Below are 18,360 nucleotides of genomic sequence, written 5' to 3'. Positions count from 1 at the left end.
ACCTGTAACAGACAAGTTTCCAGCAAAAAAGGAAAAAAAAGGAAAAAAAAGTTAAAAAAAAAAGTTAAATTCTAGAAATAAACTTTGTAAAACCCAGTGACCGTGTCGTCATTTTTACTGATGGGGCAGGAAGCCCCAGCCGGCTAACGAGTGGGTCCCTCCCCCAGAGAGAGAAGGGGTGATGAGCGACCCTCCAGAGTCTGAGGGTGAAGACGATGACCCTGAGGAAGAAGGTTGGCCAGGAGGGGCTCCCCTGGGGCTCCGGACATAGGGGGCGGAGAGATGAGGCTTCCCCAGTCTCCCCAGAAATGTAGGGTCCTTTTCTGGAGGACACAAGTTAATTTCAGGGGGACACAAATCAATTCCAGGCCTGGCAAATTTGGGGGGGGGTCAGAGGAAGTGAGCTCAAAGCCCTTGGGAATACAAAACTATCCATGCAGCGGATGAACAGAAGTATAAATCCCAGCTCAGAGCCCCCTTCTCCCCCCCACAGCCCCCCCCTTCGTTTCCTCATCTCACTCACTGGTCGCCATGTTTGTTTGGGCAATGTTTTCCTTCCACCCTTTGGAGAACGTCCCATACCTGGGAGGGTTCCCCGGGGGAGGCGGCAGAAGTGGGACGGGACCCCACAACCCACATTGCTCCCCAGCCCACACCTGCCACCCTGGGCTCGGAGACGGGACCCCACCATCCCGGAGGAGCTGGGCCCCAGGGAGCAGACCCCGAGCTGCAGCCTCTGGGAGGAAGGGGGAGCCCAGGTGAGCCCTGGGTCCGATCAGCCCCTCCTGCCCTCAGCCTGCTCGTCCACAGGCCTTGGATCCCAAAGTCTGGGGAGGAGTGTGAGTGTGTGAGTATGTGTGTGTGTGAGTGTATGAGTGTGTGTGTGAGACTGTGTATGTGAGTGTGTGTGAGATTGTGAGTGTGTGTATGTGACTGTGTGTGTATATGTGAGTGTGCACTGCCCCATGTGCGTGTGGACACTGTGCTGTGTATGTGCACTCTTCAAGCACGTGCCGCCGTGCGCATGGACCAGAGTGGCCAGTGTGCGCCATGTCCAGTTTGCGCCGGGTCCGGCGTGTGCCCTGCGTGGAGTCGGGTGCCTCGGACCCACTGGCTGCCTCTGGAGCCCAGGCCTGCGCGCTGCCTGGGTGTGGGGACGTGCCCCTCCGGTGGGGGGCTTTAAGCCCCTCCCTGCCCCCACGGGCTGGTCAGGGCCGGTCTCCCAGAAGGCCGCATTTTCCCATCCCAGGAATGCCTTTGATCCCGGGTTCACCCAGGAGGAGAACAAAGCCGGACGCTCTAATCCGTTCCCACAGTCCACTCACCATGAGCTGGGCCAGCGCAGCTCAGGGCCTGAAGGGAGCCAGGAGGGCCCACCGAGGCTCGCCAGGGCGGCTGCCTTTGGGAGACTCGGAGAGAGGAGGCCGGGCCCCACTCCAGAAGGGAAACCTGGTACATCCCGGGCAGGGGAGCAGCCAGCCGGGGGGCGCTCGCCAGGCAACACTGGTGGGCCCATCTCCCTCCGTCCACATGGTTTCTGTCACCCCTAATTCTCTCCCCTGGTTGCTGCGGAGGGACCAAATCCATGCCACCTTGGGACTCCCCCACAAAGTGGCTTATTAACCTTAAAGAGCCACATAAATGTTTGCCCCGAGCCCCCTCGTGGAAAACGGAGCCCACCTCAGGGGCTGCTGGGAGGCACGCGCTTTGCCAATGTCATTATCAAAAGGGGAGCCGCTCTGACGGCATCGGGAGCAACCCTGAGCCCCAGATCTCCCTCGGCCTCCCATCCCCTTCTAAAGGCAGCGGTCTCCAGGGGCCAAAAGCGATCATTTTTAAAACACAGTAACAGTGAGTCACGGGGTTTTTAAGTGAAAAGCACAAAAGAAGCCTTGGAAGAGAAATGGCCGATGGGGCCCAGGACCAAGGCTGCAGGCTCAGCCCCTCCATCCCTAACCCTCCCCACTCCTGACCCGAACCCTAAAACAAGGCACCGAGGGGCTCAACTGAAGGGGCCCAAGATGGGTTCCCCACCTCCTCCCTGAGCTTGGGAAGCCCCATCTCTGGGGGCACGTAGCTCTCCTGGCCTGAATCTGCTCCCCAGCCGTCTTCAGGAGTCCAGGGAGAACCCAGAGCTGCCGGGATGGAGCCCACGGAGCGCCACAAGTGGCCCAACCTGGCCCGGACCCTCGGCGTCATCCTGCCATGATGGCCTGGGCTCACTTAAGGCACAGAGCAGTGGGCAGCGGCCTGAGGGAGGGCAGGGGGAGGCTGAAGGAGAGCACCTGCCCAAGTGGGCTTTTAGGAACTCCTCAACTCAGAAGTGCTGGCGTTCAGGGCCCCGGGACTGACCAGCAGGGCCCCGGGGCCGACTGGTGGGATCTAGGGACTGACCGGCAGGGCCCTGGGACTGACCAGCAGGGCCCTGGGACGGACCGCAGGGTCTCAGGCACTGACCTGCAGGGCCCCGGAAGTGACTGGTGGGGCTCCGAGACTGACCAGTGGGGCCCCCGGGCTGACCAGTAGGGTCACAGGGACAGCCAAGGCTCAAGGTTTCTGGTGGACAGCCCCACCCCAGGGTGGACACAACCTTCCCAGCCTGCCAAGGGGCCCAAGAGGCTCCAGCTCTTCTCAGAAGTGCCCAATGACCCGTCCCTCAATGATCCTGGCCCTGGGACTCATGCGCTCCCAAAGTAAGAGCTCCTCTTGGCTGTCGGCCAGCCTGATCACTGGAGAGTTTGGTGCGATGTTTGGGAATCAACATTTTACTGGGAAGGAGACTGAGGCCACAAGGGGCTGTCACCCTGGCCTCTTGGGCCAGCACTGCCCCCCGAGCCCCACCGCTGGGAGCAGATGGAAGGCGGAAGCCCACATGCAGCGCCAGCCAGGGCCCAGCCCCTGCCCTTTGGGGCGCCCCATTCTCCTCAGCCTTCAGAGATGGCGAGAGCCCCCCAACAGAAGCCACACAAAAGCGCACCCGCAGCCGCCGGCACAGCCACGCTCTGTCCCCAGCCGTCCCAGGGGCCTTCCTTCCCAGGACTGAGGGACACACTGACGGGTCAGACGCCGGCCAAGTTTCCCCGGCCCTCCGCCTCACACAAGACTCCTTGTGCTGGCTGCCCCGGGCCGGCCAGAGGTTTCACTTCAGTAAATTCTGGCCGAGACCAACATAAGCTGCCTTCTGTCCATTGATACTCCGGGCCTCCAGATGGAGGTAAACGTTGTCTTCGGTCGTGGGAGGCATTCCGTGTTTTCAGTCAATGGCTGTTTTCAGCAGAGCGAACGTCCCCATTATGAGGTTATGGGTGGCTCCGCGCTGGAAGGGACCCGGGGGCCGTCCAGGCTAAGTTTTGTCCACACGAGGATCCCTCCACGGCCAGTGGTTGCCAGTCTTTGATCAAAGACCGGCCCTGCCATTAAGAGATATTACCCATTCAGCCGCCCAACTGCCAGTGCACCCCCCCTCCTCCCCAGAAGGCTGCTCTGGGGAGTCTCCTAAGAAGGATCCCAGAGGGGGGGTGTTTGTAGAAGGGGGGGGACAGCCTCGACCTCCCCTGACAGGCCTCCCAACTCCAGGGCTCCACGCTCCAAAGATCCACTATGTGACTGTTCCAACACTCAACGGTCCCCCAGCCGCCCCTCATGGTCGCCCCCATCCAACAGGCGGAGAAGTCACAAGTCAGCAGAAAGTCCTTTCTCTTCCACTGTTACGGTCCTGGGTCCTGGGTTGAGATTCAGGCATTTCTTCATCAGTAAAAATCTTAATCAGGAACATCTGTCAAAAATCGGAGTTCTGGTTCTGAACATTTTGTCCTTTCTTGGAAACAAGTGAGGAGGTTTTTCCTGGACTTCTCTGTAATACAGTGAGGAGGTGCAGTGGGTAGAGCCCCGGGCCTGGAGTCAGGAAGGCCCGAATTCAAATCCAGTCTGAGACGCTTCCTGGTTGTGATGCCGGGCAAGTCACTTAATCTCCCCATATGTAAAATGGGGATCAAACAGACAATAATTGTAAAATGCTTAGCACAAAGCTGGCGAAAGTAAGCACTCCCTAGTAGCTTTTTTATTATTGTTATTGTTCTGTAAGTAAGATATCACTTTAATTCTGAGCTTTGAATATCTTCATAATTGTGAATTCATTTGGGGGGGTTGGAAGTTCTGAAACTACCCAGACTGCCCGGAGTTCCACAGTCGGACTGCTTTGCCGAGGCATCAGCTGGAGTCAGTGGTCAGAGGGCTGGTCTCGAGGGCATCCCCCGCCGGCTCTGAGGTTGTTCAGAGGGAGAGCAAGAATAACGAGAAGTGTTCCTCTTAGGTGGGCAATCGAGGCTACAGGCGGGCTGGAGGAAGGCCAGTTTTAGAAAGGAAGAGAGATTTCCCTCCGTTTCCATCTTGTATTTGGGACCATCTTCCCGAAGCACAGATCTGCCCGAGGCCGAGGCCGAAGGCTGGTGGCCACTAAGGCAGACTATGCTTCTTGGGCGAGATCGCGACCAGAACGATCACCGCCGGTACCATAAACTGCCACAGAAAACTCGGCAAGACTGACACGCTCTAGCGTCACAGTGGTTGTGGTAAGGAAGCATTGCGAGCAGGCGCATGGTGTCCTAGTGACGGAAAGCACAAGCAGGTGCATGACCATCCCGGTGATGGGGAGCACCGCAAGCAGGCGCGTGATGGTCCCAGTGACAACCACATGGCTAGAGCTCTTGAAGCTTGGCTGACTGCTCCGGATATTTCATGTGATCTCACAGCCACCCTGGGAGCAAGGTGCCCATTTTCCTCGGTTTACCACACTTGTCCAGAATCACAAGCAGGTAGTGAATATCCGAGGCTGGATTTGGGCCCAGGCTCACAGGGGCACTGGGAGGCTTCTGTGAGATAAGCCACCTGGTAAATGGGTACGTAGCCCAGACAAGGGGAGAGGGCAGCTCCCGCTCTCAGTCTGAGGCTGACCACGGAAGGCAAAATGGACAAAACGAGTCAAGCTGCTGGTTGCTGGCATCCAAGTCCACGGACGTCTCGCCACGGGCTGGGACCTTTTTCTACAGAGCCGGGTGGGGATTTTAGGATAAGGAGCTGGATCTCAAACCCCCAAAAGGGTTGGCTGCTTTGGCCTTCAGGACACTGAGCATTTTCCGAGCTCTATCCTAAGAATTCAGCTAAGTGCCAGGAACATCAGGAAGGGAGAAAGCCGGTTTAGGCTCGTGGAGCTCCCAGTCTGACAGGAAGCCCCAGCTTCCCATCCCACACAGCTAATAAAGGGGCATTTTAGGAAGAAATTTGCTGCCAGGGGAGAGAAATGAGCACCGAACTGCCCCAAATGGGACCATTCCCTCCTGCCTGTTAATCACATCTACCTTGACAAATGCATCATCCTGCTCCCTCACCAACTTGAAAAACAATAGGAAAAAACTCACAAGAAGGCAAAGAAAATGAGGCGTGCAGGACCCAGCAGGCCTCAAAGGGTTCCTTCAGCGTTCTCGAGCCAGTAAGTCCCAAGGGAATTCTCCCACTGCAAACCCACCAAAAACAGCTTCGCTTTTCACACACTTACACTGACATGTGATAGTGTGGATGAAACGGGGAAAGTTGATATTATTTCCAAATTTCTCGACAACTGCTGCTGGGGAAATGGCATTCCGCATTTGTGAGGCCCGGATTGAGTTCTGGAGGGCACAGAACAAAAGGCGTCGACACGCCAGACTGTATGGAGCTAAGGTTTCAAAACCCCGATGGGTTAAGTCAACATAATCTCTTTGGGGGGCTTAGTCCGTGTCCCATTAAAAGAGTATTTCTCCCCTCTCCGGTGCTTTGGAAGATTATGGTACAGATATATTTATTGCCAACATGCCTCTCTGGTAATTTGGCCCACATTAACGGGCCTCCCCAAGAGAAACAACGTCTCTGGTCGGAGAAGAATTGATCTTGTAGGCCCAAGACGCCCTCCTGGGAAAGCAGCACGTGAAGACATGGGGGGGGAGGGGGGGGGCAGATCTTGTAGGTCGCCAACCTGGTCTCAGACGCCATTGCTCCCTCCCGAGCCTCTGAGTCCAGGCTGCCAGCTAGATTCATTTCTCCGGTTCTCTGATCCTCCCTTTTGGATCCAGAGCCTCGCCCAAGCACCCCGTCCGGCACTGGGATCCCCCACACTCCGGCCACTTGCCCCAAACAGGCCCAATCAGTTAGTGAGCACTGCGTGTCTCTTGGTGCACACGTGTACACAGGTGTGATGAGGATGCGCCTGTGGGAGGGGGCTCCCCTCTCTCTGAGGGCTGAGTCTCATTCTCCATCTACATCAGTCTATGAGGTCAGACCACATGCACGAGGCCCAGAGCCCCTTTTCTACAAGGTGATTAGCCATCAGTTGTGAAAGGGGTTCACAGCCAGTTCTTATCAATGCATTCATTAACTCTGCAGAGCCTGGGCTTCCTTTCTGCTGCTTCTCTCCCTGCACCCCCAACCCCCCTCCCAATCTCCCCAATACTTCACCCTTTGCTTTCCATTCTGTTCCTTCAGACTAGTGCTTTTCTTGCCTACAAGGCCGGGGCCTGGGACATTCCGTCTCTGGATGCTGAGCCCCTGCCTCCCAAGCAGCGTGCTCCCCAAGGGCACGGAGAACAGCTCAGTGGTGCAGCGGGGAAAGCACTGGAGTCTGGAAGACCTGCTCAGAGCCTCTAGCATCCTAGCTCTATAATGGGGATTACAGGAGGCCCCCCTTCCTAGGGTTCTCATAAAGAACAGATGGCATGAAAATGTTTGTGGCAGCCCTGTTTGTAGTGGCCAGAAACTGGAAACTGAGTGGATGCCCCTCAATTGGAGAATGGCTGGGTATATTATGTTATATGAATGTTATGGAATATTATTGTTCTGTAAGAAATGACCAGCAGGATGATTTCAGAAAGACCCGGAGAGACTGACAGAAGCTGATGTTAAGTGAAATGAGCAGAACCAGGAGATCGTTATATACCTCAACAACGATACTGTATGAGGATGGATTCTGATGGAAGTGGATTTCTCCAACAAAGAGAAGATCTAACTCAATTTCAATTGATCAATGATGGACAGAAGCAGCTACACCCAAAGAAAGAACACTAGGAAATGAATGCAAACTGTTTGCATTTTGGTTTTTCTTCCCAGGTTATTTTTACCTTCTGAATCCAATTCTCCCTGAGCAACAAGAAAACTGTTCGGTTCTGCACACATAGATTGTATCTAGGATATACCGTGAAATATTTAACATGTATAGGACTGCTTGCCATCTGGGGGAGGGGGAAAATCGCAACAGAAGTGAGTGCAAGGGATAATGTTGTAAAAAAAATTACCCAGGCATGGGCTCTGTCAATAAAAAGTTATAATTGTTAAAAAAAAAAAAAAATCAGATGGCACAAGTTGTAAAACAATACATCTCACTATTACTCTCCTTTCTTCCCACTCACAAACGCTCCTTCCTGGCAGAATTTTAATGAACACAGTTTTTTGGGCCCCCGGGGCAGCCCTGCCTCTGAGCTCATCCCTCGGACCTGGGCCTTCTTCAGAACCCGCAAAGCCCGAGACTCCGTCTGGTTCGAGTCCCCTTGGGGGAAGCGCATGAGATTGCAAGCGCGGGTTTTGCGCCCAGGTCACTGTGGACCAGCTTTTTTGTGGGGCGAGTTGTGCCCATCTGAAATCACATCAGTTGCTTTTGAAATTTTGTGCGCTTTACACACTGAGAAACACGGCACTCCCTGGGACCTCCAGGAGCCCCGTCCTACTTTCAGACGGCACCATGGGTCTGCTCTAAACAGAATGTAGAAGAGGAAATGTTCCTGGAGCCCCCACCCCCGGGAGCTCATCCCCTAAGAACCAGGTTTTCATATTTAGGGGCCCGAGAATTTACCAGGCCTGGGCCCCGAGAGTTCTCTGCTCCTGGTGCCGCCTGGCTAAGGCAGCTCTGCTGTGCCAGCCTTGGAGCCAGGAGCCGGTCTTGAAGTTGCTCCCTGCCTCCCTGCTCCCAGGCCGGCCCTCCCCATGCGAGGGTTTTCTGCCGCTGAGAGCTCAGCAGACTGCTCAGATGTGGGTCCTATTGGGTTTGCTTGGTCAGAAAGGTCCATCTTCTTTATGAAACAATAAAAATTCAGTTTAACTTTTAGTTGGAAAAAGAATTTAAAGCTAGCAGTATCACTGGTCAGGGAGGACATTTCAGGTGCCCACCGCTGCGCCCAATGGGTGGTAGCCACACACTTGGGACCCTCACCTGCGGGAACGCCAGCCTCTGGCTGCAGCCGAGAGGGGCCCCGGGCCCCAGGCAGCGGACACTTCAAGGGGCCTGCAATCTAAGGGGGAGGGGAGAAAAGCGCCCAAATATCTCCAGCACTGTCCCCCCAGGAGGGTTCCAGGCAATGCTGAATGGAGCAGGACCAGAAGAGGGAGCCTCTGGCTCAGGAAAAATGGGGGGCCGGTCGGGAGGGAGCAGGGGCTGGGTCCGTCTGGCTGAAGGGGCCAGTGTGAATGGGGAGGCGGGCACCAGACTGTGGAAGGTCTTGACCGTGGGCACTAGAGGAAGCTGTTCCCCATGGGGCTGAGGTGATGCTGACTGGCTACTATGGTCCCTGGGAAGCAAGATGGGGGAAAGCACAGAGGGGGGTTGGGAATGGGTCAGGAGTCGTGACAAAGGCAGCAGGAGCAGAATCTAACGGATGAGGAACCTAGGGCGCAGAGGGGCTGTCCAAGGTCACCAGCTCTTCCCCAGGCCGCGCCCACCCTGCCCCACCAGGAGAAACCACACACGGCTCATGGCACAAGTTTAATCGTGCTACAGCATGTTTTCCCGTCTTTAGCCACTTGGGGACGAGCGGCCAGGGCAAGGGGAAGCAAGGCCAGGGTAGAACTTGCTAGAGCCACTTGACGGGTCCCCCTTCACTCTGAGGCCTGCTCCGTCCCGGTCAGCCCCAATGGGGCAGGGCCGCTCAACCTCGGCCGGAGGAGGGGCTGACCACCGGAACCTTGTGCCGGGGACCTCGGGAGGGATTCTTGACTTGCTTATCCCTTCTCTGCCCTCGGATCCTGCGACCGGCTCTCTGGAGGCTGAGGGACCCGGCCCCCCCACGAGCAGGACCACAGAGGCTCACAGGAAGCAGGAAGGGACTTTCTGAGGGAGCTCGGGCCCAGTTTCCCAGAAGGCCACAGTGCAAACGCATCCCTGAGGTGACACCCAGGACCTGGCGGCCACGGCGCCAAACCTTCCTGGCGAGGCCCGGCCCGGCCTTCGGGAACGTCCGCTCACCACGCGCAGGCGGCCGTTCTGTGCCCGGCCCTGCTCAAAAGGAGAGGGCGGAGCCTCCGGGGCTGACGTGGAAGTCGGGCTGAACGCTCAGCAGAGAGCAAACCTGCGGCACAGACGAAGGCAGAGGCTGCAGACGGGGGCGCGGCGGGGGAGCCAGCGCCCTCCCCCCAGCCTGCTCCCCCTCCCCCGCCTCCCGACCCGCTCTCCGGTCCTCCCAGACTCTCACAGAGCCCACCTGCTTAAACTTCCCCCGAATCCTGTCCAGGTCTTCGTGGAGCTCGCCGTGAGTGGGGTCGGCGTACGGGAACCTCTGCACCATCCCCAGGAGCGAGTCGAGCATCTTGGCCTTCTTCCTGGAGAGCAGGAGGCAGGGCCTGAGGCCTTGGTCGGGCCCGGGCCAGGGGAACCCGGGGCCCGGGGCACCCGCCACCAAGCCCGAAGAGGCGGGGGCGCCCCGCCTCGCCCCATCCCCGGGCCCCGACGGGGGACCGTGACCCTGCCCCGCGCTTGCCCAGAGGGAGCCTCGGGGGAGGCGGGCAACCCCGTCTCCAAGGCGGAGCCCCAAAGTCTAACTGCAGGGCGGGGGGGGGGGGTCAGGCCCGGCCCGGAGCCGGGGCAAGGAGGGAAACCCAAGCCAAGCCCTCCCCGCCTTCCCCAGCGCCCACCTGTCCTTGTCCGAGGTGCTCCCCGAGAGCAGGCACTTCCACGTCAGGGCGAAGCCTCGGTAGCTCCCGATCTGCGGGTTAAGTTAAAGGGGAGAATACAATGGGCCCAAGTCCCCCCCCCCCCCCCAGAAAAGCCTCAGAGCAGGCTGAGAGCCCGAGCTCTGGGACCCCGGCCCGGCCAAAGGGGAGGCCGGAAGATGCTGGGCGCCTCCCCCTCCCCCCCGCCCGCCCGCCCCCCTCCCCCCCAGGGACCCCTGGGGCGGCTCCGGGGGTTCCTGCTGACCTCTGACCCGATGCTGGCCCCCCGGACCACTCCCGCCCGCCGGCCCTCGGCCAGGCCCAGGCAGCGGCCCTCGGCGTAGCCCTCCTGGAAGCCTTCACCGCGGTACCTGAGGGAGAACGAACACGGGAACCTCCCAGTGGGGGGGGAGGCCGAGGGGAGCCGTTACAGCAGGAGCCGCGCCCTCTGGGGCCTCCCGAGGCCCGAGTCCCCCCACAGGAGCCCGTCTCCACCCCCGCCTCTCTCCCCGCTGCTGGGGGAGGGGCGCCCTCCGTGTCTCCGGTACTCGGCACACAGCAGGCGCTTACTAGGTGCTGGCGGACTCGGCACACAGCAGGCGCTTACTAGGTGCTGGCGGACTCGGCACACAGCAGGCGCTTACTAGGTGCTGGCGGACTGAACTGCGCTTGGTTTAAGGGGGGCGGGGGTGCAGGGGCCCGAGCCCACGGCCTTGGCCCCAGCACTAGGGGTCCCATAAAACCAGGGTCCCTGTCACTCGGGGGGGGGCAGAGACCCTCCAAGGCGCCCGGCTTCTCCCCCTCCCCCCCCAGGACCCGCGGGCCCGGCGCGGCCTATAAAGAAGAAGAGCCCGTCGTCAGAGAGGCTCCACCTGTTCCTGGGAGGACTCCGGAGGGCCGGACCCCAAACTCAGCTGAAGAGGCCCGAATGGCCGCTCCCCCTCCGGGGCTCAGACAGGGCCGGGGGCCTCTCGGTGCTCCCGGAGCACCCTCCCCTGGGAAGGGGCAGACGTGGAGCGGAGCTGAGGAGCGGGTGGGAAACTGAGGCAGAAGGGCCGGGCGCGGGCTGGGAGGCCGGGACAGGGCGCAGGCGCGCACCCACCTCTCCTCCGCCATCACGATGGCGTCAAACAGGTCCGGGGGTCGGTCCATGACCCGGTTCGGCTCCGGCCCGCCCGGGATCGCCTCCCCTCCCAGGCCGGGCCGGCCGCGCACAGACTGACGGGACAGAAACTACGGCGAGCGGGAGGGCTCGGGCGGCGGAGCCCACGGCGCATGCTCAGGGGCACTGGAGAGGGGCGGGCTCTGAGGCAGGACCAGAGGCGGAGTCAGAGGCGGAGTCAGAGGCGGAGTCAGAGGAGGAGCCAGGGTTCGCCTCCCCCGCTCGCTTCTCGGCGGTGCAGACAGGCGGCGTTTAATCCGTGCCTGCGGCTAGAGGGGCAGCACACGCACAAGCACACTCACACCTCGGGATTGGAGCGGGGAGAAGCCTCAAAGCCGGGGCTCCCAAGTCTGCACCCCGGCCCCCATGCTGCGCGGAGGGTGGTCTGGACGCGCGGGGCTTCCCCCGGGTCTTTCAGGGCGCGGCACACACTCGGAACTTAATAAATGCTCCCCCCCCCCCCCTCGGCTTCTCCCCCTCGGGGCCCGTTCCGCCTTGGGCCCTCAGAACCCGGGCTAGCCTAAACTGGGGAACCCTGGACGGCCTCTGGTCCCCGCCACACACACTCAGCCCCATTTCACAGACGAGAAGGCTGAGGTCCAGAGAGAGTGAGGGGCTCGTCCGAGGTCACCCCTCCCTCCACGCCCCTCCCTGCCTGGTTAGTGTGTCTGGGGCACGTGTCTTCGGAGCCCGGCCCCCCGCCCCGCCCCTTGAAGGGGACCCCGTGCATGCCCTTTCCTCCCAGAGCAGGACTGGTCCCGCTGCCGCGTCACTCGTGGCCGCTGGGGGGCACTCTAGGCCTAAATTCGACTCGTCCCCAAGGTGACAGACAGTGCTCCGCAGACCCAGGGCCTCCGGCTGGGGGCGCTGCGGGGCCGGGACCCCTCGGTCTGTTTTCAGAGGCCGGAGAGGAGAGGATCCGGGCTAGAGGCCGAGGCCCTGGCTCCGCCCCAAGCACGGCTTCTCCTGCCGGGGGCGCCCAAAGGCCTCTGGCCCGCAGGGGGAGCGCGCGGCGCAGCAATGGAGGGTCCGGGCCCCGCGGCGCCGCGGCTAACGTTCCCGGCTGCTTTCCCAGCGGCCACCGGGAGGCGTCGGGGCCGGATGACGGGACCCTGGAGCAGCTCGGGCAGAGAGCGCCCCCCGCCGGCCAAGGGGGAGGAAGTTCCCCGGGCCCGGCTCCTCGCTGACTGGCCCGGGGGCCAGCAAGGGCGCGGCGGCCCCTTCCGCCCCCTCCTTGGCTGGAGCCGCGGACCCCCTCCCCCCCCCCGCGCCGCCAAAGGGCGCCCCGCGCCGAGTTAATTAGCTCCTGAAACTCAATCACGGCCCTCGTTTACAGTGTGGCTCTATCCCGGGCCTTTATCTCCTCGGGAGCATCTGGGAAGATAAGCGAACAATGTCCTCGCGGGAGGGATCGCTAAGCATCCAGCGGCAGGAGCGCGGGGCCGGGGAGGGGGCGGGGCCTCAGCATCCAGCGCGGGGGGGGGGGGGGGCTCCAGCATCCAGCGCGGGGACGGGGGGCAGGGCCTCCAGCATCCAGCGCGGGGAGGGCTCCAGCATCCAGCGCGGGACAGGGGGCGGGGCCTCCAGCATCCAGCGCGGGGAGGGGCTCCAGCATCCAGCGCGGGGACAGGGGGCGGGGGCCTCCAGCATCCAGCGCGGGGGGGGGGGGGCTCCAGCATCCAGCGGGGCAGGAGCGCGGGGGGGAGGCGGGGGCCTCCAGCATCCAGCGCGGGGGGGGGGGGGGGCTCCAGCATCCAGCGGGGCAGGAGCGCGGGGGGGAGGCGGGGCCCTCCAGCATCCAGCGCGGCAGGAGCGCGGGCCGCCGGGAGGGGGCCTCCAGCACCCAGCGTCGGAGCCGGGGCCTGAGGGCGGGAGACGGAGCTCCGGCCAACGAAATGGGGACTGGGAGACGGGGCGGCCCGAGCCGGAGCGCTGGGGACAGAGGCCGCGGCGGTTCCTGGGTGTTCTTCGTTGCTCTCGCCAGGACCGTCCCCACAGCTCTGGCAAACACGCCTGGAAGTCATCGCCCACAAATGGAAGCCCCTTGGCTTCCCGGACTTCTCCCTTAGCCGTTCAGTGACCATCCCCAGCGCCTCCTCCGGGAAGCCCGCCAGGCTGGGCGCAGCTCGCTGTCCTCCCCCTTGCTCGCCCCTCCCCACTCCCGGGGAGGCGGGCCAGGCTCGGGGGGCTGCCGGGCTCCCAGAGAGCGGCGGTTCGGGGCGGAGGCGGGGCTGGAAAAGCTGGGTCACCGAAGACATTAACCCCCCCCCCCGCACCTGCTGCTCGCGGGGGTCAGTGTTTCCGCTGAAGTTCGCCCCGATTTCCCAGTCAGGGTGACTTGAGTCTTTGGCCTCCTTGATTTAACCGTCATCACTGCCATCTCCTCCTTCCAGCCCTCTCGGGGGACCCCACCCTGGCTCATCGAGGGGGAAGGGTCCCCTTTGCTCACCATCGCCTGCCCCTGACGGGCGGGCCCTGGGGAGCAGCCTGCCCCCGACCACCTGCCCTGCATTCAGCCCGCCCGTCACCACCAGGTACCAGCCGGCGACCATGGATAGGGCGGCAAAGCGGGCTGCCCGAGGGAGCCCCAGGGGGCAGGGGGGCCGGGCAGGCCCAGCCATCTCCCCTCAGAGAAAATCCCCGACCCGGAGCCCCGGAGTCTCGGGAGTGGCCGGGCTTGGCTGCCCTCCATCGTCCTCCAGGAAGTGGCCCCTGTGGAGATGCAGCCCCTGGAGACCCAGAAGGAGGGGCCTTGGTACCCAGGCTTTGGCCGTGTCCTGCGGCTCAACATCAGAGCAGAGGGTTTTATCAAGGGAAATGCTATCAGAGCAGAGTCACGACCTGCTTTGGTGGTGCAAAGGATCATGGGACTTGTCCCTGAGACTTTGCAGAAGCCTTCGGTATCAGTAATCTCCCCTATTAGACCAAAACCCCCAGTTGTATCCCCGGCACTTAGCAAAGTTCTCAGCACAAAGTACATGCTTCGTTTTTCATTCTTTCCCTAAGAAACATTCAATGGTTACCAGCACCCTACAGGATAGAGTCCAGACTCCTTAGCTTGCATTCAGGACCATCTGGAACTTGATTCTATTTACCTTTACAACTTTCTTTCCTCCTCTTTCTTTCCTTCCTTCCTCCCTTCCTTCTTTTTTCCCTCCCTCCTTCTTTCCCTCTTTCTTCCTTCCCTCCCTCCTTCCCTTCTTCTTTCCTTCCTTCCTTTCCTCTTTCCCTCCCTCCTTCCTTCCTTTTCTTCCCTCCCTCCTTTCCTCTTTCCTTCCTTCCCTCCTTTCCTTCCTTCATTTCCTCTTTTCCTCCCTCCTTCCTTCCTTTTCTTCCCTCTTTCCCTCCCTCCCTTTTTCTTTCCCTTCTTCCTCTCTTTCCTTTCTTCCTTCTTTTCATCCAACAGACACTGAGCACTACACGAGGCTGAGTTCCTCTCCCATTGTTCTTTCTGAGCACCCGCCCCTCTTGCAGGGGTCTTTACAATACCCCCCGCATAGTTCCCCCAATCCACAAGTCTAAGCCACCTGCCCAGGGCCTTTCTCTTCCGGCCGAACCCTAGAACCGACCGGCTTCCTGCCCTTGCACATAGTTGGAATTCACCGAATACTTGCCAGGATTGCATCAGAGACTCCCAGCAGAGCTTGACCCTGGGCCAACCGTCCTCCTCAGCTGGTACTGCCTTAGGGACTCCCTGTGCTTTCTGGGCATGAGTCAGGCGGCAGTGAAAAGACAGGTCTCCCATCTCGTGGCTTTGCAAGACCCTGCCCCTTCAGTCCTTTATGTCACAGTTTTTGTGCCACGGTTCATTTGGACTTTCAGTGGCTGGAAGGAGTCCTTCCCACCCTGAGCTTGGAGCCATCATTTTGGGTCTGAGTGCAATAATTGCTTCAAAACCACACACACACACACATCAGAGACACACACACATCACACACACACACACACACACACACACACACACACACACCGAGGTGCAGGTCCCACGCAGCCTTCCTTGTTCCCCAAACCCTAGGAGACAGTCTTGAATGGCCACAGCCTACTGGCCCCTCAGGGCCAAGCTAATGGCGTTCTCCCAAAGGAGCCAGGCTTCTGCGTTTATATATACCGACGCTTCAGTGTGACACATTCGGGCCCTCACACCCATGTTTCCAGGCTTATTCCTCTGCACATATGCTTAGATTTCAGGCAAAGTGGACTTTTTGCTGTTTTGTGAACTTAGCGAATATTTAATTTCTCACCTTTGCATAGGCTGTCCCCCATGTCTGGAATATACTCACTCCTCACCTCCCCTTCTTAAAAATCCTTCGTTTTCTTTAGAGCTTAGATCAAATATCCCCTCACCACAATCCCCCTTTGTTAGTTTTCATTCTCTCCTTCCCTTCTCCCCCTCTTCCTCTCTCCCTCACTTCTTTCTTTCTTTCCTTTTCTTACTTTGTTCTTTCTTTTCTCCTTTCTTTCCTTCTCTTCTTCCTTCTTTACCTCCTTCCATATCTCCTTCCTTCCTTGTCTCCCTCTCTTTCTTTTTTCCAAAATTCTTTTCTTCCTTCTTTCTTTACTTTTTTCTTTTCTTCTATCCTTCCTTCCTTCTTTCTTTTCTCCTTTCTTTCTTTCCTTCCTTCACTCTTTCCTTCCCTCCTTCCTTCCTTTCTTCCTTCCCAACTTCCATCCCTCCTTCTATTCCCCCCCTTTCCTTTTTTCTTCCTTCTTTCTTTCTTTCCTTTCCTTCCTTCCTTTCTTTCTTCCTTTCTTTCTGTCCTTCTTTCCCTACTTCCTTTCTTCTTCCCTCCCTCCCTTCTTTCTTTCTTTCTTTCTTTCTTTCTTTCTTTCTTTCTTTCTTTCTTTTCTTTTCTTTCTTTCCTTTCTTGTCTCTCTCCTCAATTGACTCTATACTTACTTATCCATGTTCATTTTATCTCCTGAAAAATATCAACTCTTTGAAGGCAGGGATTATATCATGTTGTTGCTAGGCAACCGAGTGTCAATAGTAGAGAGAATGTTGGATGTAAGAAGGTATCAGAATATTGCCTCAGATATTTATTTTGGGCAAATCACATAATCTCATTAAAAATGAGTTTCTCATGAAAAATGAGAAAGATGATAGCACTTTCCTCATAGAATTGTCGTGTAGTTCAATGAAACAGTGTATCAACATGTCAGGACAATAAGCATTTATTGAGCACCTACTGTATACTGGGGAAAGAAAAGTAAAGACAGCCTTCCCAAGGTTCATAATCTAATGGGAGACTCAACATGCAAACAACTATGTATGAACAAGGTAGAGGCAGGAGAAACTGGAGGGGAGAGAGAGAAAGGTTGTGTAGATAGATAAGCCCTTGCTTACTTGCTATGTGCCAGTATTGGAAATACTATTGGCAATATCAATGCCTGCCCTCCAGACGCTTACCGTCTAATACAGAAAAGAGCATATAAAAGTGAGCTGAGGGGAGGGGAAATGAATGGACCCATTAAAGGGGCAGGGTTAACAAAATCCTGGGGAGGTGAATCAGAATTGCAGCCAGGAGAGGCAGGAAAGCACAGCCAAGCTGGACATTCTTCTTAAAATGGAAGCTCTGTGAGAAACACATCCATCAGAAGCAGAGGTCACCCCTCCCCACCCCCACCCCCATCCCCTGTGTGGGGGAGAGCTTTCAATGGGAGAGCTTCCCAGGCACCAAAGTGAAGCAGGACTGGGGAAGACTTCCTGGAGAGCATCAGGGAATGCAAAGTGGAGGGGGGGGGAGGTTCCAGGCCTGGGGAACAGCCCGAGAGGATGCCTGGAGCCCAGAGATAGAGGAACTGTTCATGGAGCAGTCCCTAGCTGGAACCACTGGATCAAAGAGTACAGTTGGGGAGTAAGGTGTCGGAAGGTAAGAGGAGCAGGTGATGAAGGGCCTTGGAGGCCCTTCTGGAGGCCAGAGGGAATCCCTGGAGTCGATTGAGATGGAAAAGGGATGATATGATCCGAGCTGAGCTGGAGGAAGATCACTTAGAATGCACTGGAGGGGGGAGAGATCTGAGATGCTCCCGCCCAGCATCCTTGGGGGCCAGATAATGAGCTTTGATGCTGCTGCTATTCAGGACTTAGTCACCAGGACCAGGTTCTCCTGAGCCATCATCCACTCTGTAACTCAGCCCCAAAGCAGGACTCTGCAGAGATGCAAGGATGATAAAAACCACCCAAATGCATGGCTGGGTCTTGAGCCACAATTTCCTCCTGTCAGGAACATGAGAGGTAGGAACCTCTGAGCAGGATAGTGACGCCAAGGCGGGACTCACGTGAGCCCCTCACCCCCCACAGAAAGCTAAACCCATGGACTGACCAAAGAAGATGGTTTGAGCCCCTCTGGACTGGCATACCAACAACCCTCTGCGATGCTCCCCAAGCGAATCCAAATCTTTCTGCTAAATCAGCAGCCACAAGACCAGATTAAGCTTTCACAGACATCCTGAGTTGGGGGGCACTTCCTCGATTTTATGATTTTACGATCTGGGCTGATAACAGGCCAGGCATCCTGCCTGGGGGGCGCTTCCTTGCTTCCCAGAAACTGGAACCCTGGCATACAATAGGCCAGATATCCTGAATTAGGGGCCTTTCCTTGCTTGTGGCTTTTTAATCCCCCTTATCCAACACTTCTGGGAGCTCAATTCGTGTGCAGGCAAGCTTGCTTTTGGAAGAAATAAAAGTCCCCCCACAGCCTAAGACGGTTTTTCTTAGACCAGACTGGGAAAAAATTGGCAATAGGAATGGCTGCTGAGCAGGGCAGTTACCCCACAATGAAAAGACCTGCCTGATCTTCTCCAACATTTCATGACCATGGACAGTATCAATGGCCTTTCTCTGTTGTAGGGGAATCAAGGCCAGTCATGCTGAAGATAAAGGCTATTGCAAGACCAGCACTGGCTATGTTAATGGGGATGATGACAGGCAGAGGCTAAGATCACACTTAGGGATCTGGGGCTGCCCGATGTCCTGACTGTCCCCCTAAACCTGTCAATAGTTCCCTTCAGGGAATGTGCCTTTCCCTTGCTGAAGGCAAGATACATTTCTTTCTCATTTTGGGTTTTGTTTTGTTTTTGCTGATAACTTAGCTGTTCTCCCAAATGAAATGAGACAGACCGGATAGATGGTCTTACCTCCAGCTAACAAATGAAGAAACTGAGGCAGATGGTGTCATGGGCTGGATTTGAATCCAGTTTTTTTAATCTATTGTCATTGTATGAGGAAAGATTGAAGGAGCATGCATAATTAA

General features: G+C 58.0%; 1 protein-coding gene across 1 annotated transcript; it reads right to left on the bottom strand.

Annotated features, from left to right (window-relative positions):
- Window positions 1–8,769: 8,769 nt before the first annotated feature.
- LTO1 (LTO1 maturation factor of ABCE1) lies at window positions 8,770–11,195 on the bottom strand. The gene is made up of 5 exons (XM_031941813.1): window positions 11,048–11,195; window positions 10,211–10,316; window positions 9,928–9,998; window positions 9,498–9,615; window positions 8,770–9,365 (listed from the first exon to the last, which is right to left on the bottom strand). The coding sequence occupies exons 1-5, from the start codon at window positions 11,095–11,097 to the stop codon at window positions 9,297–9,299; spliced, it is 414 nt and encodes a 137-aa protein (XP_031797673.1). The 5' UTR covers window positions 11,098–11,195; the 3' UTR covers window positions 8,770–9,296.
- Window positions 11,196–18,360: the final 7,165 nt, after the last annotated feature.

The sequence above is a fragment of the Sarcophilus harrisii genome, chromosome 6, assembly GCF_902635505.1.
Source record: "Sarcophilus harrisii chromosome 6, mSarHar1.11, whole genome shotgun sequence".
NCBI lineage: Eukaryota > Metazoa > Chordata > Mammalia > Dasyuromorphia > Dasyuridae > Sarcophilus > Sarcophilus harrisii.
This window is presented reverse-complemented; position numbering and strand designations above follow the sequence as displayed.